The sequence below is a fragment of the Myxocyprinus asiaticus genome, chromosome 46 (assembly GCF_019703515.2).
Source record: "Myxocyprinus asiaticus isolate MX2 ecotype Aquarium Trade chromosome 46, UBuf_Myxa_2, whole genome shotgun sequence".
Lineage (NCBI taxonomy): Eukaryota > Metazoa > Chordata > Actinopteri > Cypriniformes > Catostomidae > Myxocyprinus > Myxocyprinus asiaticus.
This window is the reverse complement of record NC_059389.1, coordinates 21,621,882-21,645,464: the sequence shown is the minus strand read 5'-3', so window position 1 is coordinate 21,645,464 and position 23,583 is coordinate 21,621,882. Positions and strand designations below refer to the sequence as shown.

The 23,583-nt window shown below is 38.3% G+C and overlaps 1 protein-coding gene across 12 annotated transcripts in view; it reads left to right on the top strand.

The window, feature by feature from the left end:
• The window catches only part of LOC127435738 (tight junction protein ZO-1-like), a 155,868-nt gene that overhangs the window by 72,614 nt on the left and 59,671 nt on the right, over positions 1 to 23,583 (top strand). The window contains exon 2 of one of the 12 annotated variants that reach the window (XM_051689377.1): positions 15,085 to 15,308. The exons of the other annotated variants lie outside the window; for them this stretch is intronic. Within the exon in view, the coding sequence (XP_051545337.1) occupies positions 15,270 to 15,308 (39 nt within the window). The 5' untranslated portion in view covers positions 15,085 to 15,269. The remainder of the gene's footprint in view (positions 1 to 15,084; positions 15,309 to 23,583) is intronic. 12 annotated transcript variants of the gene reach the window in all.

Below are 23,583 nucleotides of genomic sequence, written 5' to 3'. Positions count from 1 at the left end.
CGGCAGATGGGGAGAGAGAGACACACGGAGCTGTGTGTGTGTGTGTGTGTGTGTGTGTGTGTGTGTGTGTGTGTGTGTGTGTGTGTCAGTGTGTTATGTGTGACACTGAGAAGTGAATAGTGTTTGTACAATTCAATTTCGTTGGAGTGTTCACCTGGTCACCGCTTCCTCTTAAGAGAGTTAAAGAACCTGTTACATGGACTGAAGATCCTGACCTGTTTCTGCATGAGTTTTTGCAGTGCACTGCTGCCACACGATTGGCTGATTAGATAATTGCATGAATAATTAGATGTACAAGTGTTCCTAATAAAGTTCACAGTGTACATCTGGAACACTTGCTATGCTTTTATCACCTTTTTCTCCTCTGAGTTTGCATCCCTGGAGTTGAATTGATTACTGTTGAATATGAAGAAATAAGACCTCATTATATCGGCTTTACGATATCAGCTAATGCCGATACATTAAAAAAATCAGATTCCAATGTTTGTGCATTTTTAGCCTCTAGCTTCTTTGTGTAGTCAAGCATTTTGTCTTCTAGCGCACTTTGTGAATTTATGACTGTCTGCCCTCGTTGCACACCATTAAGGCTGATCTAAAGTTAGCAGTGTCACTGTGGAATAACAGGACATGAGTGATCCCCGACGTGATCCTTTAGGCACAAGTGTGACGTTGCCGGTGGTCTGGTCGTTATCAAAGATTCCCTCTGCCCCACTCTGATACCAACTGTGGTCCTAAAATAGCTGCCTCCAGAAAACTTCCCCCACATGAGATCCAGCACATTTGCTTCAGGTACACTTCAGGAGAATTTAAAATGGTATAAAACCTTTTAAGAGGTATGATGGATAAAGCTTTTCAATGATGTCAATCATCCATGAGAAATCAAAGATACTATAGCAACATCATATAAATGTTTAGCAGTGATTCAAACATTGTTCCTTTGTATTGGATACTTTTCAAAGCCATTGATATCCATTTTTATTATTACTTTATATATTTATTTATTTTTATCCCCTTTTCTCCCAATTTGGAATGCCCATTTCCCACTACTTAGTATGTCCTTGTGGTGGCTTGGTTACTCACCTCAATCCGGGTGGTGGAGGACAAGTCTCAGTTGCCTCCGCTTCTGAGACCGTCAATCCACACATCTTATCACGTGGCTCGATGTGCATGACACTGCAGAGACTCCGCATGTGGAGGCTCATGCTACTCTCCACGATCCACGCACATCTTACCATGCGCCCCATTGAGAGCGAGAACCACTAATCGCGACCACGAGGAGGTTACCCCATGTGACTCTACCCTCCCTAGTAACTGGGCCAATTTGGTTGCTTAGGAGAGCAGGCTGGAGTCACTCAGCACACCCTGGATTCGAACTCGCGACTTCAGGTGTGGTAGTCAGCGTCAATACTCACTGAGCTACCCAGGCCCCCAGATATCCATGTGTTAATCATTTATGGCCTTCTCTAGAGGTCATTCATTTGTGTACATTGGTTTGAGGAATTTCGCCTACTGAATTTTATACATTCCTCATACAGAATGTTGACATCCAGTTACACGTCTTCTCCAATGTGGATGTCACTGGTGGAGGTCATTCAATGGAAATTAACTACAGCATCCATCAATCCATACTGTGTCTCCTTGCTCCCATTGAAACCTGAGCCCTAATCATTACCTATGGGATCTTTATAATACTGTAGAATCAGCAGCCTTGAGTCTATTTATAGCTTTTTAGATACAGTGGTGTTGCTTCACTCGTGTCACATTTCCCCCCTTTTTTCACCCCAAAGAAGACCTAAAAAGACTACAGAAGATGTCGGACTTACCTGGAGAAGCTTTGGATAGCAGTTGCTTTGGGACAATTTTTTTGTACCTACAACATAACCTTAAGCACACCATCAGTTTCCAGACCATTGCACAGTGGCCTGGATTGTTGAAAGAGGCTAATGCTGTATGCACTTCACAGCCTCATTTGGACATTAGATGTGAATTCTGAAGATTGGAATTAAGATTTGATGAGAGAACCAATCAGCTGATCTTTTGGTAGGTCGAATCGGCTGGGTACCAATACTTTGACAGTACTAGTCTCGATCAATACCGTTCTAGTTCTGTCAGGATCATAATATGAACTGACCATACACAATTTATTCTAGATATTGGTTGACGATATTTCGCCAAGGCCGATAAATTGGCCGATATTTGGTATTTAGGCTATGTGTTTCACTCTCCCTCTATTTCCTCAAAAGTTCCCTGTTATTTTTAATTGTCTTGTCTAATAATGAAAAGTTAAATAGAAATAAAACTTCTGTCATAGATTGTCTGCAAATATCTTGTTTAAACAAAACGTTTGAATATCTTTCAAAGATTTAATTCTCGAACCTCACAAAACTTGTACAAATCCAGAGATTTCTTCCTGTAAAAAACATATTCTTGTGGAGTGCAAATAGATTTTCCTGCTCTCTAGATATCTGCATCGGCCATTACAAAACCGACATTGATCACCAGTTGTAGACCATTGACTAGCTCAGACCATCATAGAAAAGGCAAAACTGGTCTCTGATCAGGCTAAGAACGCTGGTCCATAATTGTTCCAAGTAGTAATTTGTTGTGACCTGAAAGAGTATTCACACTGTAGACCGTTCTGATTTGCAAGTCAGATTTTTTTAGGACTGACAAACTGGTATACTGTTATTTATAGTCATTTTTAAGCAGATCTACATAAGTTTCTGTCATATTGACATAGATGTCAAAATGCTGCCAAACAGCTTTCAAAACAGGGTGCAGCAAGCTTGCAGAGTAGTGATGGCTTACAAAACTCTGGATGTTTTTTCCTCTGTATATGTTCATCAGGGTGTCTAGCCATGGTGCTGAACGGGACAACAAAAATGAAAATGGTATAATATAATATATGTATGCATCTAACCCTAACCCTTACCACACCAAATAGCATTATTGTCACTATGGGACATAAAGCGCATGTTACATACTTAATGAGGTAAAATAATGAAACTTGAATTCTAAGTCTGTTCTTACCGATTAGTCTGAATCCCATCTCAAGATATCCGAATTAAATTCAGACTACACATTTTGGTTACCACTGCAAACAAGACTTTACTAACAAACACCTTTAGGACATAACACTGCTCATATTTAATCTATTTGTTAAGTGCTGACACAGCCTGTACAGCAGTAAGACATGTTTATTCACTTGACGAGTCGACGTTATCAGCCTTACACCTTGCAGATTGTATTTAAAGAGCAATAAACACAATTAATATAAAGCACTGTAAGCACAAGAGTTATTATGTCTGGAGTGACTAGACCATTCATAAATGAGCTCTGGTCAGCACACTATTCCTCAGCTGTCTCTATTGAAAGCAAAGCAATCCGTGTACTGCCCGTGCCAAATCATGTGAAAGAGCAAAGACAGGAAAACGTGTGTGGAATCTGTCGCCTCTCCGACTCATACATTCCATTGTGACAACCCGCCAAAGTAATCACACTTACATAGTCCATTTCCGACAGCTATCATTTTTATGGGTTATGGGGTCAGGTAGTTACAGAGCAAGTTTCAAGTTAACTCTAGGAAGCCTAGGTGCCATAGTGAAGCTGTTGCTGGGTTTCAAACTCATCAGTGACGTGCCACCAATTCAGGCTTTTTGGCATTTGTAGACTCACATTTAGTATGTGGTCTTGCACCAAACTGGCCTCTTAATTTGTTTTTTATTCTTTTTAAAACTACTGGTGAAGAAGAAAAACTATACATGCTTTGGTTATGATCATAACAGTCAGTTATTTCTCATTGTCCAGGTAGGTAAATGGGTAATTTAATGATCACTTGTGTAAAATTGTGTTCTATTAACAGCAAGATGCAACCAACACAGGGCAGTACACGAAAGGGTACAACACATTACAGTTAATACAAAAAAGTAGATATGCACTATGTACACAATATGTACACTAAGGCCCATTTACACCTGGTATTAAGATGCGTTTAAAGAGCACCTATTATGTTTTTTCAAATATTACCTTTCATGTAGTGTGTTATATAGCTGTTTGTGAATGCAAAAAAAGTCTGCAAAGTTTCAAAAATCAAAGTGCACGACAAATGGAGTTATTGACTCCCAAAAGAAAGAACCGATTCTGAACACTTGAAACAAGTCGTTAGTAATTCCAGACTTACTTCATGTACTAACCTACGTAATTTGGTAACAAAAAACCTGCCTCTGGTCTTCATTGGCTGCTCGTGAACAGCTTTGACCCGCCCTCAAATACTACACTAAACGGTAGACCAATCACAACAGACTGGGACATCTGACCAATCAGAGCAGAGTAGGCTCTCTGAAAGGAAGAGTTTAGAATGAATCCTTTAGAACGGATCATTGAAAGAGTTGTTTTTGACACTGGGAAAAAAAGGTAATGCTGCAATTTAAATTATGAGCAAATTAAAGTGTTTTTTGACCTTGGGTGCATGTAAGTCTATTGTATGAGACCTTTAAAACAAAATTAGGCACGCTTAAAAACCATAATAGGTGCTCTTTAAAATGGGATGACGGTAAAGACAGGTCTAAACGGGTTCCAAAACTTTTTGAGATTTGCCCATTTTCTTAACACATCCAAGCACATTCGGAGGGGGTTCAATGTGGTCATTGTGGTGTAGAACACATATAACCACATTGGGTTCATATTGTAAATGCTCATCAATTCACATGCATTCTGACAGCAGCGAAGAACCACCTACTCGCCTGTTCATCAGTCACTGCGCTAAAACCTAGAGTTTTACGCAGATGCATTTTTTAATTCTATTGCCAAGATGTGTTTTTAATTGCACACCGTACCTTTTAGAACAGTTTTGCGAGAAAAATGTTACAAGAAGACCAAAGAAGAGTTCTGGATGTAAGATATGCATAAAGAATATTTGTTTCAACAACCTCAAAAGTGCATCTATGCCTAGACGAAGTGATTGTATGCTTAAGACTTCCATTGCATTTCTCTACTATTGTCTGCTTCAGAGTTTGCAGGGTTTGCCTGCAGGCTTCATAGCCAGTGGAGTACTTGAGGGATTTTGAAGTCTTGTTAGCCCTGCAGCATTGAAAGGGTTAAGACCGATACAGTACATTGTACTGCAGATGGATCTGTGCTCCTACTGAGCAGAGCAGTTCTACAATGAAGCACTGCTGCAGATCGGTACACACACTCGCTCACTCACTCACTCACGGAACATTGCCAAGCCACAGGGATTTACTTCAGTGCTGTTAGAGGAAGAAATTGCAGAAAAAGAAAGATGATTCAAATGGAGAAATGCAACTTTACCAGTGTTTCAAGACCTTCAGGAAGTGTATGGAGTACCTTTTAAATGTACCTGGGCTACTTGAAGTGGATCATTGAATCAAAGCTTTAGTGGATGCACCTCTAAAGTGACTGAACAGTAACTCTTGCCGTTTTCTGTGGGCAAATGCTTGATACATTGAGGAAGGGTTAGGACTCTTTTTGTCTATACCTCTCTATTCCTCCCTTCCCCCTCACTCTGCACTATCTTTCTCCCTCCCCCGATCTTGCCGTGATCAGGCAGGTTCAGCATGTTAGCTCGAGGGTTGCCAGCATGCACGTGGGTCTGCAGGACCCTGGATTTAAATCACACATGGGACTGAAGAAAGCTACAGATATGCCCCTGATTTGATCTAAGGAACAGATGTAAGTAACGTCTCTTAGTTGTTAACATCAAGTCACTTACATTCAAGCTGAACAAGTCTTGGCTTATGTTTTGAATGCAGAATGCAACATATCATATATTTGGTGTTGTTGCGTTTAAGTTTCTTACTACTTTGGCGCAGTACAACAAGTGCTACAACAGTTGCACATATTTGACGTTGGAATCAACGTAGGAAAATTCTGTTTTCGTTTAACTGCAGTGATCAGGGTTGCTTTAGCTCCGTAATTCTGCAGCCTTGATGACGTTGGTGAGGTGCGTATGGGCAGGTTGTCACTACGTCCCTAGGGGACAACCACCCTCCTTTGCTGTGAGCTTTCCTGCTTCATTTGAATTAGGGTATCACAGGCTCCTGGATGGGCACTTTTAGCCACAGTCAGCACTTTGAGACACATCTTTCTTCATTTCTAAAGTCATCAGTCATCATCTTCTACATGTTGCAGTCTGATGCTAGATCCAAAAATGGTGTGTGTGTGTTTGTTTGGATGTTTTCCCACCCTCCCTCATTTTTTGGCTTCCATTCAACATACGCAATGTTCTCAGCAAGCATTTGTTTGCAGTGACCAATCTATTGTGCAGTTTCTTGCATCTAGTTACTTTCCACTGCACTAATTATGACTTAAAGACAACACTAAATTATAATTGACCCTATACCCCTTATTTGTAGTGATTGGAATCGTAAGGAATTTAATTAATTTAACTGCTTGTTGCACAATAGTCTATTTTTTTCAAAAAAAATTCTCAACACAACTTTAGTAAAGCACGAGCGGCAGGGTAAATGGTAAATAAAGACCCCGTTTACACCTGGTATCATGATGCGACTCAGGTGATCCGATCACATGTGGTCAGATTAGACACATCGCTGTTTATACCTGGTCCTTTAAATGTGTCTCCTGTGACCACTTGTGTTAGGATTTGGAGGGAAGGGTCTCTGTTTCATGACGACATACATCATTCACTATGTTAGTGTGTTACTGCATGATATTAAAGCACAACAAAGTCAGAAAAGACAAAGAAAGTACAAAATAAAATGCGCTGTTTCTCCCAGATGTGGTTGAAATTAAATCTAAGCACAAATGCAACATGTCAAGCAGAATTATTTGTTACTTTAGTGGATTACCTGTATTAAAGGGCATCAGGTGTTCGTGCTTAACACACTAAAGATGATCCATGAAGCTGTCATGATTTTGTATGTATCTGCTTTTTATAATTTTACAGTTGGATGGTTATTTCCTTTTAAAGCCACCTGTAATCGGCAAAGTTTAAGCTCTTGTTTCAGCGCAGTGTTTAATTGACAGGTGAGGGGTGGTGCTTCGCTACGGCTGGGACACATTCAGGACTGATTACTGTTTTCACCTCAAATGCGATGTGGACACATGCGTTTTTGACCACAATCGTATGTGGTTTCTAAAATCTTTCATCTTAATACCAAGTGGAAATGGGGCCAAAGGGACACCGGACAAATCTGGAGAATGACATGGTGCAATCTAAAATTCGTAACAATTATTTTCTACAAAGGTAAGCACACACCGGCACCTTTTAGCGTAAAAATTTTGAAGTGCCACAGGGCTGAACTTGCATAGTTTTCCTTTTATATTCGACCCAAATCATTATCAAAGATTATTTACTTTAGCCACCACTGGATGATATATTGTGTATGTGTATCTTTCATATAGCCTACACAATTTATTTTCAGTTACAAGTATGTCATTTTGGGGTTTGACAGCTTGAATGAAACCTCTTCAAAGATACATACAGAGAAATTGCATGATAAATGTCGCCATTTCTAATAGTTCAGTTTGTGCATTAACACCAGTTTCACACACTAACCTGCAAACTCATCAAAGTCACTTTGTTCATTCTTGAAGAAGTACAAAAACCTTCGTAACTTTGGACTGCCATCTGCTGCGCCACATCAGCTCATCCTGTGTGTGTGTTTGTTTGTGTGATCATGACCGTCTTCAGTAAATGGGATATCACCCTCTTGTGGTCTCCCAAGGCTATTACGCCAGATGTTAAACAGAGGCCAACTTCTGATTAACATTTTTTATTGATTCATATAGATAACAAAGCAAAACATATATATATATATATATATATATATATATATATATATATATATATATATACACACTATATTGCCAAAAGTATTCGCTCATCTGCCTTTAGACGCATATGAACTTAAGTGACATCCCATTCTTAATCCATAGGGTTTAATATGACGTCGGCCCACCCTTTGCAGCTATAACAGCTTCAACTCTTCTGGGAAGGCTTTCCACAAGGTTTAGGAGTGTGTTTATGGGAATTTTTGACCATTCTTCCAGAAGCGCATTTGTGAGGGTAGATACTGATGTTGGACGAGAAGGCCTGGCTCGCAGTCTTTGCTCTAATTCATCCCAAAGGTGCTCTATCGGGTTGAGGTCAGGACTCTGTGCAGGCCAGTCAAGTTCTTCCACACCAAACTTTCTCATCCATGTCTTTATGGACCTTGCTTTGTGCACTGGTGCGCAGTCATGTTGGAACAGGAAGGGGCCATCCCCAAACTGTTCCCACAAAGTTGGGAGCATGGAATTGTCCAAAATCGCCAAACCCAGACTGGTCCATCAGATTGCCAGATGGAGAAGCGTGATTCATCACTCCAGAGAACGCGTCTCCACTGCTCTAGAGTCCAGTGGCGGCGTGCTTTACACCACTGCATCCGACGCTTTGCATTGCACTTGGTGATGTATGGCTTGGATGCAACTGCTCGGCCATGGAAACCCATTCCATGAAGCTCTCTAGGCCACATGAACTTTGGAGGTCTGTAGCGATTGACTCTGCAGAAAGTTGGCGACCTCTGCGCACTATGCGCCTCAGCATCCGCTGACACCTCTCTGTCATTTTACGTGGCCTACCACTTCGTGGCTGAGTTGCTGTCATTCCCAATCGCTTCCACTTTGTTATAATACCACTGACAGTTGACTGTGGAATATTTAGTAGCGAGGAAATTTCACGATTGGACTTGTTGCACAGGTGGCATCCTATCACAGTACCACGCTGGAATTCACTGAGCTCCTGAGAGCGGCCCATTCTTTCACAAATGTTTGTAGAAGCAGTCTGCATGCCTAGGTGCTTCATTTTATACACCTGTGGCCATGGAAGTGATTGGAACACCTGAATTCAATTATTTGGATGGGTGAGCGAATACTTTTGGCTATATAGTGTATATACAGAATCAACATTTAACCCCACTATTACCCCTCCCAATCCCCAACTCCAACACACACGCACAAAAAAAACATAATAAATAAATATATAATTATCACACAGATTTAAAACTAAACTTCTCTCTCCACTAAACAGAGGCCAACTAAGTGAATTGGAAAGCATGCAAATTAGGCTTTTAATTTAAATGTCGGCTGATTTGAACATATCGATGCTTCAAAAATATATCGATAAAATAATTCTATAGGTGAATATTTTATGACATCCCTACATTTAATACGATTCTTGTAAAACGTGTAAGGGTGACTTTTACAGGCATAAATGCAATCCAATAATTGATCCTATCTCTGCATTTAATAATGACAGATTCTAAACAAACAAAAAAGTGATAACATCAATAATTTATTATTTTGTATCATTCCACTGATTAGAGCAAAACTTGTGTGTGTGATTGAAGTCTCTTGAAGTCTGTAATTTCTCCAAAACATAGAATAGAAGGTCCTCTCTCTGCAGAGGTCAACATTGTACCTAATTTGTTTAGGATGTGGAAGGTATGGCAGGTACAGCTGTGTTCACATTTGGATAAGCTTCATCTCCTCTTAGGCCTGCACTCACACTGGTCACAGCTTTGAAGGAACCAAGGAATGCTGTCAGTTAAATTATTCTTCTCCAGCTGTGCATCTCTTAGCAGCACGATGCCACTACCGTTTCCACTGAATGTCATCTTCCTGTTGTCCTTCCAACACAGCCTCGCCAGTTCCCCACATTTGAACCTACCATCGACAACCGGAGAGCTATTTTTAGTTCCTCCCTTTGCTCTCTCTGTTTCTCTATCTCACTTTCACTCTCCTGTGGTAAGGGATCAGAGCATGTGAGCAGAGCGGTGATAATTTCACCTGAGCGTAGAGCGCCTTTTTGAATAATCCGCTCCGCTCGTTCAGGCCGCTCAGCGCCGCTCGCTCAACCCAGAATGCGCTTCGTGATATGCTGGTTTGGGAATCAGCGAAATAAGCTATAGGCCTGGTGTTATGGAGCTCTAACATTGTTTTAGTGAAGTTGCAAACCTTATAACCTAAATAAATGCAAAGTATAAATCAAAGCTAAGAATGAGGAAATCGTAAGGGAGTGTGGAGAGACCGTGAGAATTAGCAAATATTCCTTCTGGAATCGTATGTGTCACATTGCCAGAGAGCACGAGGATGTGCTATGAGAACATGGTAGTGCATCAAAAGGTGAGATAGTAGACTACGCTACTATTTGATAATAAATTAATAGATAAGTAATGTGTCTTGTTGTTTTGCCATCATGTTAGTGCAGCTGCCATCTAGATGCAGACCCGGTTCTGCAGGGGTGCGAACGTTAGAGCACCCTCAATTGAATATGTAAGATTAATAATACTGTATATTGGCAAAGCATTTTTCCTTGAATCCCAGCGAACACACACACAAAACCAATAAACGTATGATCTTGCAGTGTCCTAATTTGCAGGTGCAGCATTCTGCTTTCATGCCTCTATTGTACAGTTGATCATTTGATTGGTAAAGATTTCCGCTCTCGCATAGAGAATTTCATAGCGGAATTATCTCACTTAATCGACCAGCTTTCGATTTTTGCTTCAGGATAAAGTGGCACATAACTGCTGGTCAGTTTCCCAAAGCCAAATCCACACCTTAACGAGAAGTGAAATGTAAAATATAAAAATGATTCTAGATTAGTGTTTGCGAATATCCTCTTCCGACATCGCTTGCTGCATTCATGCGCAGAGAACAAATCTATAAATGATTGAACATAAAAAATAAAATAACTTAAAGGCAGTGTAATTTGTGAATTAAATAATATTTATTTGTTTTAGGATCATTAAACATGATTTCATCTAATATATATATTGGACAAAATCTCGCTTTATGCAGGACAGTAATTTTGTATTCGTTAAATCCATGGTTAAACCCTGCTGTACATATAAATAGCGCATGAACAAGACATGATTTTTTGACGCATATAAAGACCAGATCACTTTATAATACTTTTAAAATTATCAAGGAAAAACAAATGGGGCACATGGTATCTACTAATGTAATAATTATAATATAAATAACCACAGTCCTTTTAGATTGCATATGATTCATACATGTAAAATTCTAGGGAATATTAATAAAGCAACAACACTGAAAAAGAGAAAAATATTCACTGCTCTTTTCTGGATAATTTAATACACCCTTTAAAACTGAACACAAAATTAGGATGAGAAATTGCTCATTTTAATTTACAGACCCAAAGTCTGATAGCATTAAATCAGAAATCTATTAATGTATCAAATCTATAATCATTCCGTGGAGACAACGCAACTGGAAAAACAGTTATGAATTTCATGTTTTCATTATTGCATAAACGACTCGAACAAACTTTAAAGTTGAAAAGATTATGTTTTTCTGGGTCGTTGAATCGCTCGGGTCCAGTTTAAACCGAAAAGCGCAAATTTGCGCATATGCGAGTTTCCGTGCCAACGCACATATGTTTTATCACTTGTAGAGGCGTGTTTGATAACTTGTTTAAAGTAAATAATGGTAATTTAGAACGTAATTATTTTTTTTAAGGCATTATTTGAAGATGTTCAATGACATGTGCTAACAGAGAAATATTTGACTGATTGCAAATTAATAAGTAAGGTCTGGTTGACACGATTATCTAACAGCCGTTGTAAACCAGTCCAAAATAAACAGCGAGATTTTATATACTAAAACACAACAATACAATCACATAATTTCAGATGTGTACATTACTAATCATTTGATAATTTAATAAATGTTGGCGTATAGTCTATATCTCATCCCATGTGGGCAAAGGGGCAGTTGCTTGGGCCCAAGTATACTACAGAGAAATTAAATGTCGGAGCGGGATTTGAGCGAACGCTTTTTTACTGGTGAGCAGTACTTGAGCGGAGCGTCCGCTTGGGCCGTGAGCGGCTGAGCGGAGCGCACGTGTATGGAGCGGGTTATTGAGTGGAGTGTCACACCGCTCCGCTTCGCTCACATGCTCTGTAAGGGATAGGGGTGCACCAATCAATCGGCCACCAATCTAAATCGGCCGATATTAGTCTTAAATCCGTGATCTGCGATTGGCACATTGTGCCTAGAATCAGGGCCGATCTTTTTTGCAGCATGCAGTGAATCACACATGCACTGCTCGTCTAATGAATGAGTGCTTTCTCAGCCCTTGAAGCATGACAGAGTGGCTTTTGGAGGGTGTTGATGGCAATTCTAAGCATTCACAAATGTAACCTTTCAGACATGATGTAATTCACATGAATATGCCGTTTTGTTATTAAAAATGTATAAGAATTACACGTATGAATATTAAGTTGCCCATTTTCTAGAGTCATTACGGTAGTAATTCTGAATCACTGCACAGTGAGCAGGAAGAGGATAAAGAGGCTGCTAACGGGTATAAAAATGAATTAAACAACAAATAAACATGCGTATACAAATCTGAGTATACGTGATGTAACGTGAGTCGAGACAATCAGACGTTGTGTTGAGCAGTAAAGACTGTTTGAGTGATCATGAGCGCTTTTAACTTTACTCTCTTGAACATGAGCGCTCTCGGTGTCAATCAAACATGCGCGCTCTGCAGGTGCTCTCAATATCCCATCAGTCACTCATCTCAGCGCTATTCTGTGAGGATCTTAATTTAAATCAGATTAATGTTGGTCACATTACCACTAATCATAGCAATTACATTTTAACCATAACGGCACTGCGTCTTTTTCACACGTTTGCTTAATAATTAGAGATTTGTGTTACAACAAGATGCCAAAGACAGTAAACAAATCATAGATACTAATGATTTCTTACTGGAGCAGTTTTAGAGCTTTTAATGGATATATTTTTCTTATATTTGAACGTATCTCTGCTGTGTGTGATGCTCTCATGGTTTTTGGTTGCCAATATGTCACAGTGATCTTTTGATATTGACAACAGAACTATTCATAACTGTTTTCAATACAAATAAATGTTTGCAATTCACAATTATTGTAATTTTAATGTAACTTAATAAAAGGGTTTCATTTCTTTAACATTAGTTAATGCATTAGGTATCAAGATCAAACAATGAACAATATATTTTTACAGCCTTTATTAATTATAATGTTAGTTAAAATCACAATTGTTCATTGTTAGTTCATGTTAGTTCATAGTGCATTAATGTGCGTTAACTAATACAACTTTTGATTTTAAAAATGCATTAGTATTAGTTGTAACTAACAAAGTGTAACTGAGTGCATTAGTTCATGTTAACTACAGTAGTGTTGTTAAATAATGTTAACAAATGGAACCTTTTTGTAAAGTGTTCCTGTAATTTTACTGTGTGGGGCATAAACATATAACTGCAGCATATAACTTGAAAAAGTGTGGCAAAGGACACTTAAAAAAAAAAAAAAAAAAAAAAAAGTATCGTATCCGTATCGGCCGATCTTAGTGTTAAAGACTCAAATTTTCTGATCGGTGCACCACTAGTAGTGTTGTCAAAAGTACAGGTACTTCGGTACCGAGTCGCTACTAAGATAAAAAAGATGTAATGATATCAGTGTTTCTGCAGTACTGAGCACTGACACAATCCAGTACCAGTATGACTGACACGTCTTTAAAATGCTCACAGGCTTATTGCTCTTACACATGCTCTGTTACTCCTTGTGCACTGAAATGGACAATTAATCAAAGTAAAATCGTGACATGTCCTAGTGTGATTTTATTAAACTACTGAAGGCTGCAATCTTACTATGGATGAGCTGCAGACTTTAAATAAATTCGACCACTCATCCACTAGAAACTCCACAGACATTGAGAATCATTCGTGTTGTATGAGATGACAGAGCACTTATCCATTCCGAACCACGCAACACATGTAAAATGTATATTTATATAATTAAAATCACAGCATTTGCACTTTAATCTCAGCTCTGCTTTATTTATATCGCATTTAAATCAACAGAGTTGACCAAAGTGCTTCACAGTAATCAAATTGAAAATATAACATTTCAAAATTGCCCCATACACAAACTCCAATAATCTAAGATACAAACACTTCAAAACAGTGTCCTACATTTAATTTGTCAGACTCAAAGCCAGTGTAAAGAGATGAAATTTCAGATGTGACTTAAAAGTCTTCAGTGGTCACACTGGGCATGTCGCAAACTATTTATCCGGAAAAGTGAAGCATCCGGCAGAAAACGCGTCATAATAAAAGCACGATTCAAAATAAAATCTAGATGCCTGAAATTGAATAAAAATATATTATAACAGTATAGTAAAATGTAATATTCACTAAAAATAATAATAATAATAATTAATGAAAATATCACAAGCAAGACAGCTGTTGAATAAAAGTTTGCAAAAAAATGACGTTGAAAATTTTTTTTTTTTTTTTTTTTTTTTTACTTTTTTTTACTTTTTTTACTTGTTAAAAGTTTTAAGAATTTATAGATTAGACACCATTTTGATGATGAAATTAAATTAAACTAAAAACAATTCTGGAAATGTCTGGAAAATAATCATTATTAAATAATTAAAAATAACTAAACTGGTGTGTTCAATAATACATTATCATACCATATTTTTGCTGTGACAAAGTAACAAATTTCACTGGTATCGGTAAAAACTACTGAAATTTTGGTACTGTGACAGCTCTAACCACTGGTAAGGGATGATGTGCAATATATCCAGATTTAAATAATACATTGTACAATGAGCAGCTAGACAGAGCTTAACAGTTTCTAGTCACAATGCCTGAGTCAGTCATAACAAAGAGATGACTTGGCGCTAAGTAAAGAATCATTTGCACAACTGTCACATTTCTACCCTAATGATACGGGTATCGGTTTTGGTTTTAATGGGATATCTCTGGCCTTGGCATAGTCTCCAGAGTCCCATAAAGTCTTGCCATTAGAAGGCCAAGTGTGAACTTGTGCACAAAATGCATGGATTGTTTGCATGCTACTTGCAGGCCAATTATCCTGACTGGAAGCCTAGACCCAGGTTTTACCATCCTTCCTGTCAGATTGCCTCCGTCCAATTTTTGTCATGAAAAACCACAGATACGTACACCATCTATGCATCTTCCTTTTATAATAGACTATTTTCCAGGTCTGTCTAAACTAATAACCCTTTCCACCTCCTCAGGTTTTGTATCATTGAATAGAAATGACTTGGATAGATTCCTCTTGGATGTTTTGGCCCTGACCGCTCGTTATAGCTGTGCTCAGCTGTCTGATCCATCTGTGAGTGGGTCCATTGCTGCCCAAGCCTCCAGACCTCTGACAGTATAGAGCATTGGCTGCCTGTCAAGCCAGGATTCTTCCTACAACATGAAGCCTAGGTGCATAAATGTGCAGCCAAACCTTCTGGTAAGGCAGTACTTTCTATAATATTGCAAAGAAAAGTGGAGCTACAATAGATGCTCATAATGAATATAAATAGTAGTGGAAGTAGTCTTCACTAAAAGCAAAGAACCCCAGAAAGCCATTTTTTAGGTAGTTTTATTACTTGGTTAAAATTAATAGTTTACTTCTTAAAACGACATCTTTACTAGGACAGAAGATGACTAGAACGCCTAACATTAACTATGCTAGTCAACTAACCATTTAGTTTCCGTTAACCATTGTGAGTACAACGTTTAATATAACATACCAAAGCAACCAAAATACATGTCAGTTTTTAGTTAGAATCCAACATTTTACAGAGTGCAACAGTCGGTTTCCAGAAGCAAAAATCCAATTAATTTTCCCAGTTGGTGAATTAATTTTTTTAATGACATTTTAGAAACCTTTAAAGACACACCTACCATGAACTCCAAGGTTTTTAATTGTTGGAATATGCTTCAGTTGTAGCCATCAGTCCTTGTTATTTCAAATCATTTTTAATAGCACAATTTCTGGTGGAAAAACTACACTACACAGGATCTTGAAGGGAAATGATCCACTAATCAGAGAAATGCAATAAACAGACCAAGGCAAAAGAGCTCTGCAGTGACTGCCCACTTCCATATTACACTGCAAATGATGCAGCTGAGTCGATCTACTTTGTATATATCTGAAATGTTTGCAGTAAACTTGATAGATATTGCTTCTGTACTTATAATAACAACTTTAATCCAATAGTTTTATATTTTTCCATAATTTATATTTTGTTTACTTAACACGCAATGCTTCATGGTATTGTAGTTCATTCCCTAATGAAAGATGTTAAGTACAGTCTTGTACCTTTTGTCTTCTAGAAAAATTGTATGAAATCCCAATTGGAAAATGATTCAGGAACTAAGATGGCTTGAAAAAGTGGGCGGGCACTGTTGCGCTCTATTGTTCAAAGTAGGGTCGACTGTCGATTTCGACAAATTGATTTTTTCATCCATTATACTAGCAGTTTGCTACGTGAGTGGAGAGATTGAATAAAATCACTTGATAGAGGGAAATCCATCAAAATGAATTTAATTTTTTAAAAATGACACACTTAGCTTAATGCTAATACAGTGATTGATAGATAAATATAGGAAAATATATTTGTTCAGAGTTCAACACGAACAGGTTTTCTCTCTGAGAAGTTTCTTCTCTTTAATTCTTTACGTTTAGTCATTTAATGTTGCAGCCATCAAAGTGCCGCTTGTTAACTGTTGGATGTAAAATCCTCTGCTATGGGTAATGTTCCTGTTACTATGCATAATCCACAGATTTATTTGTGAGGTGCTGTGAAGAGTATTTGTCAGGAGTCATTCTACAGATTCTGTCTTACATTGCTTTAATAAATAGTTTAGATGTATAAAGGCTTATCAAACTGTTGAATGCCATGAACAACGTGTCATGCCCATGCAATATTTATAATCTAACAGCTGTGCACTTCTGAATGTGGAGCTGATCGCCATGTGACTTCAAGTGCTGCGGTTACTTGAAGCGTCTCATCTGCGTCTGGATGTGCAAAATCACACTGAACATCATCATTCATCATCTGGGATGTGCATAAGTGATTTTGTGCCACTCTTATTTGGAGCTTTTTGTGTTTCATACTTTTCTTACTTTAGTAGTTTTTGGGATATGAGGTTATAGTTATTTAGCCTATTTAATAGTTGAATATTTGTTAATTATGCCATTAAATGGCCATGCTTAGAATCTATGTGTCCTTATGAAACACATCTGATTGGGTAACATGGACATTTAATGCAGCCTAATTATACATGGGTTCCTTAATACTGACTAGTCAACTAATAGCTCAGACAGTGCACAGACTGGTCAAGTAGTAGTTTTAAATTGATAGTTTTACACATCCCTACCTGCAAATTCTGTATTACAGGGTGAAACAAATGTCATTTCAGACACAACTGTTCTCCAATAGACGTTTCTTCATGAGAAAAAGGAGCTAGCACAGTCAAATATATTAAAACATCAAATCGCAATACTTACAGAATCGCAATACTTAAAAAAATCGTAATACATTTTGAATCGGCATGAAAATATCGTAGTAATATCGAATCGGGAGGTCTGTGGCAATTCCCAGCCGTAATGTATTACATCAGACGGTTGATTGCAGCCTGTGGGCATCCGGAAATATGTGCCATATTGCATTTTTAGGACTGCAGGAGTGACAGCTAGCAGATATGATGTCTACTGTTTTTTGTTTTTCAAGCAATACTTACAATTTCTATTGTCCCAGGGGGATTGTCCCTGTAATAAGGACACTGTAAGTCGCTTTGGATAAAAGTGTCTGCCAAATGCATAAATGTAAAATGTAAATGTAAGTGAAATCATGCAAACCAACTGTGAGGATTGAAGCGGTACGAGAAACTCCGAAGCTTATCAGACCAGTATGTGTGTATGTGCGTTAAATCTGTAAACACGGGCAGAGCGCATTTAAAAAAGAAAAAAAAACAACTTACACCACTTGTTTTTCTGAATATTAACATGTAAAATGATAAAAATGTGATAGTCTTTATGTGGACTCAGCATTACCCTAATGCGTCAGCATTGGTTTCTCTGTTTCTAAGCTCTGGGTGAGTGCTAATGTTTTTTACTTGTAAATCTTTTTTTAAAAATTATTATTATTAATGCATATTGTTCATTTCAACATAGTTTGTTAAAGTGATCTTATTTTGAAAGAGGTCTTGTAATGTTTGTAAATAAAACTAAATATACATTTCATGTACATGTATTACTTGTTATTTTTAAATTGCATTTTTATTTACGAGTAATCGATTACTCGTTTTTTTGCGGATTAGAGTACCTGACTACCAAAAAAATTAAAATACCCATCCCTACTTCAGAAAATTTAAAAATCTAATTGTCTCAATCATTAACCATTATCCTATATCCCTTAAACCTTAAACCTTATCTCTGTTTCATCTTAATTTTTTTGTAGTAAGCTTCTTTGCCCTTTTAATGCTTTAAAGTCATTTGAAGAAGATTGGCGCGAGACAAACCAGTCAATTAGAAAATTAAAGGGGACAATGTCTTTCTCTCCCCACCACCCCCCAGTATGTCTCCCATCATTTCTGCTCTCAAGACCAATTAGTGCGAGTAGATTCCACACTACAAATCTTTATATTTACAAACACAACCTCAAAATGCTGCCTCATCAGAAAAACAATGCCTTCATTCTGCTGTTAGCCCAAATAAAATTGGACGCCTTTGCCAGCAAAAGCAGTCGTCATGCTTAGTCATGGAGCTTGAGCATATCTGCCTAAAAAATAAATGGCTTAAACCAGCCTAAGATGGTGTGGTTTATAGCTGGTTGAAGCTGGTCTCCTAGCCTAACCAGCTGACAAGTGCTTAAAACACATCGAAAACCAGCTAACCATACCAGCCAAGACTTTGATAGCTAGACAGCCACAAAATCTAAGAAACTATGTTGTGCCTGCCTGCCCTTCTTGAACAAGACTGCCAGTGTGTTAATAGCTATGTTTCCATCTACGCTTTTTATGTGCATTTTATGATATCGCATAAATTCTGGTGGATGGAAACACCAAGATGCAAATAAAATCTCTAATGCGCATGGAAAACGTATACGCTCGCTTGAGGTGGTTACGTTTTTTTATTCGATTAAAAAATGCGCATAAACTAGGATGGAAGCACATTTGCCAATAAACTCCTATTGAATTTAACAGGAATACAAGATGTGCATAAAAAAAAAATCATGTGACTGAATAATTAATTCATAACTGGACGAACCAGGGGACCAATCGTCGGAACTGAATTGTTGCCCTGGTCATTCTGAAATACCGGTGTCCTAAAAATCCAAAGCCTGCATAGAATTTGCAGAGCAAATAAGTTAAACACAAACTTGCACTTTTTCCAGAAGAGCAGGTTTATTGATACGTTTAAGAATATCTTATAGATCCACACCACAAAGTCATAATGGAGGAACGCACACACACACACACACACACACAGTGCTCCTAGAACTGTGTGACGCGCTGTCATTTCCAGTCATGAAACGAGTTATTAAAGTGTTTTGTCTGCGCATCCTAAACCGCAATTATTTTATTAATAAAAGAGTCACACAGTCACTACAGTTTCGGAAGTGACTATTTTGTTCTTTTGAATGCAAAGGATGGAAACAATGCTTTATCTGCACATTGTTTTTGCGATATTCAGTTTTTTTGCATAAATTTAATTTGCAACTTGGATGGAAACATCGGTGCTGCCATTGTAACGCATAAAAGACGACTGCTGAGATCTCCAAAGAGCACCGTCCCTGCATGTACACTTAGCCGAAACTTCAAAAGAAACCGTGAACCAAGATTTAGTGTCAACAGGAATCAAGTGGCCCTTTTGTTATCTTTTTGGCTGGCCGATGAAAACCACCCATAAATTCTTACAAAATGGTGCAGGGTATGTTGCATCAACGCTTTTATGGTGGCGATCAGCCTTAAGACGTGCATAAATCCTCCCAACCCCCCTCCGCTCTCCAAAGAGCAAACTTTTCCCAGCCTGGCTTCAGGCTCTCCTGCATTTTGCATTCTTCTGTTTATGAATATTTAAGCTTCCTGGCTTTCTGAAGTGACGTATTGTATTTTTCCTCAGAGAGCTTTCTGCTTGTAAATGCTTGATAGCTGCAATAGTGTCTGTGTGTTTAAAATGTATGTACACATATACAGTGGTGTGAAAAAGTGTTTGCCCCCTTCCTGATTTCTTATTTTTTTGCATGTTTGTCACACTTAAATGTTTCAGATCATCAAACAAGTTTAAATATTAGTCAAAGATAACACAAGTAAACACAAAATGCAGTTTTTAAATGAAGGTTGTTATTATTAAGGGAAAACAAAATCCAAACCTACATGGCCCTGTGTGAAAAAGTGTTTGCCCCACCTGTTAAAACATAACTTAACTGTGGTTTATCACACCTGAGTTCAATTTCTCTAGCCACACCCAGGCCTGATTACTGCCACACCTGTTCTCAATCAAGAAATCACTTAAATAGGACCTGCCAGACAAAGTGAAGTAGACCAAAAGATCTTCAAAAGCTAGACATCATGCCGAGATCCAAAGAAATTCAGGAACAAATGAGAAAGAAAGAAATTGAGATCTATCAGTCTGGAAAAGGTTATAAAGCCATTTCTAAAGCTTTGGGACTCCAGAGAACCACAGTGAGAGCCATTATCCACAAATGGCGAAAACATGGAACAGTGGTAAACCTTCCCAGGAGTGGCCGGCCGTCCAAAATTACCCCAAGAGCGCAGCGACGACTCATCCAAGAGGTCACAAAAGACCCCACAACAACATCCAAAGAGCTGCAGACCTCACTTGCCTCAGTTAAGGTCAGTGTTCATGACTCCACCATAAGAAAGAGACTGGGCAAAAATGGCTTGCATGGCAGAGTTCCAAGACGAAAACCACTTCTGAGCAAAAAGAACATTAAGGCTCGTCTCATTTTTGCCAGAAAACATCTTGATGATCCCCAAGACTTTTGGGAAAATACTCTGTGGACTGACGAGACAAAAGTTGAACTTTTTGGAAGGTGTGTGTCCCATTACATCTGGCGTAAAAGTAACACCGCATTTCAGAAAAAGAACATCATACCAACAGTAAAATATGGTGGTGGTAGTGTGATGGTCTGGGGCTGTTTTGCTGCTTCAGGACCTGGAAGACTTGCTGTGATAAATGGAACCATGAATTCTGCTGTCTACCAAAAAATCCTGAAGGAGAATGTCCAGCCATCTGTTCGTGACCTCAAGCTGAAGCGAACTTGGGTTCTGCAGCAGGACAATGATCCAAAACACACCAGCAAGTCCACCTCTGAATGGCTGAAGAAAAACAAAATGAAGACTTTGGAGTGGCCTAGTCAAAGTCCTGACCTGAATCCTATTGAGATGCTGTGGCATGACCTTAAAAAGGCAGTTCATGCTCGAAAACCCTCCAATGTGGCTGAATTACAACAATTCTGCTAAGATGAGTGGGCCAAAATTCCTCCACAGCGCTGTAAAAGACTCATTGCAAGTTATCGCAAACGCTTGATTGCAGTTGTTGCTGCTAAGGGTGGCCCAACCAGTTATTAGGTTTAGGGGGCAATCACTTTTTCACACAGGGCCATGTAGGTTTGGATTTTGCTTTCCCTTAATAATAACAACCTTCATTTAAAAACTGCATTTTATGTTTACTTGTGTTATCTTTGACTAATATTTAAACTTGTTTGATGATCTGAAACATTTAAGTGTGACAAACATGCAAAAAAATAAGAAATCAGGAAGGGGGCAAACACTTTTTCACACCATTGTATGCATTTTTTTTTGCAGTTTATTCATTTTTAAAGCTGTCTTGGTTAAGACAACAAATTGTTTGTACGCCCTCTTGATGCTTTGTAATTCCTGTGTAGTTTCTTTCCATGCCCTCTAACGGTGGAACTAGCTGTCCAAGCCTGACAGGAGAAAATGAGTTATGGATGAATAATGTGGTGGTTGGAGGAATAGTTCACTCAAAAATTAAAATTCTGTAATTTTCAAACTCTTTTGTTACAAACCCTTTTTTTTACTTCTGTGAATCACAAAAGGTGATTTTTTTTAAGACTACAGTGGCTGTTTTTTTTTCTTTCTCCATATAATTAAAATTTATGGGGACTGGGTGTGTCAAACTCCAAAATGACAAACAGGCACATTAAAATATCATCAAAGTAGTCCAAGTCTTCTGAAGCCATTCAATAACTATTCACTGCAGTCTTTCAGTGAAAAATGAATTAAATTTCAATCTGTTCTTTACACAATGCCATTGTATGACTTCAGAAGACTTTAGATATAGAGCATAAATAATATACACTACTTTTATGATATTTCTTATTTTGTCATTTTGGACTTTGACAGACCCAGTCCCCAATTACTTTCATTATATGGAAAACTGTGGACAGGATATTCTTTGAAATCTCTCTTTTTGTGTTCCATGGGAGAAAGTAGGCCAAGTCAAATGGGTTTTGAATGACATGAGGGTGAAAATACTGTCTCCCCATGCCAATGGGTTTCTTGTTCGCAAGATTTCTCTGATTCAGCCTGTTGTTCCAGAGAGTGGCTGTCTAATGCCCCAAACTACAAATCTGATAAATCTCCAGTGTGCTTGTTCAACTTAAGTAGCATTCGTTACAAAACATTTGGATTTGGCCATCTCTGTTTGGATGCACCGTCTGAACATTTACATCTCCTCTCATGCATGTCCTTTTTAACATTTAACAAGAGAGAGAGGAAAAGATCCTTCAAAAGGCAGATGGAATCTCTAATCCACTTCCTTCCACATGATGTAACGAGCTTGTTTGCTGCAGAGGGAATGAGTGCAGTGATTTGGAGTCACTGACTACATCTGAGTGAGCTTGAATTATTATGAATTAATACTTCTGAATGGGAATGCTTGGATCGTTCTTAAGGTTTTACCTGGATTTAGTTCACTCTCTTTTTTTTGCATACACTCGATTCAATAGATTGTACTGTACTGAAGTTCTTGGATCTTTTTTGTCCTATGTAAATTTCTTGGAATTATGTATTTTTAACATTTTGTTGGCTGTGTGTTTTAGCGAGCCTTGGCTTACTTACGTTTCATCCAATATACCACGGAAAGGCCAGCACAAATGTGGCAGAGGATACTGCTGAGAATGGCAGTGGCTTTAACAAGCCTCTGATGATGCATATGTTAATAGCATACAATCGATCCAAGAAGCTCCCCATTGCAGTGCCGGGCACAGGTGAAGGGTTAAGCTTGTAGTAATTGTCCCCCAGGTCAGCACATTTCCCACCACACAATGCCTTCTCCTTCCCCTCTTTCTCATTTCTACCATCCCCATTACTCTTCTCTCTAGCTCTTGCTGATCTGGGTTTTACTTTAATCCAAATTCCATTAGTCATGTTTCATTTCGCTATAATCGTCTTCTGAATGAACTTGTTTGTCTGGTGTGCTGACGTTACAATACTTTCCTCCGAGTGAACATTCAACCTTCCTAGAGTGGTACTTTTCGTTCTCCCACCTTGCTTAAGGTGTCCGGATAAGGGATGGTTGACCAGTCACCCAACCACCAACTGGTCGATTAGTGAGGTCCACAATTTTATTTAATTTTATTATGTTTTTTTTATTTATTTTTTTATGTAGTTGTTGTTTTAGTTTAGCTATTTTTAGCTGCAATGCTTTTATTAGCATGCTGACAGCGTGTTGAGCTTTATCTGTT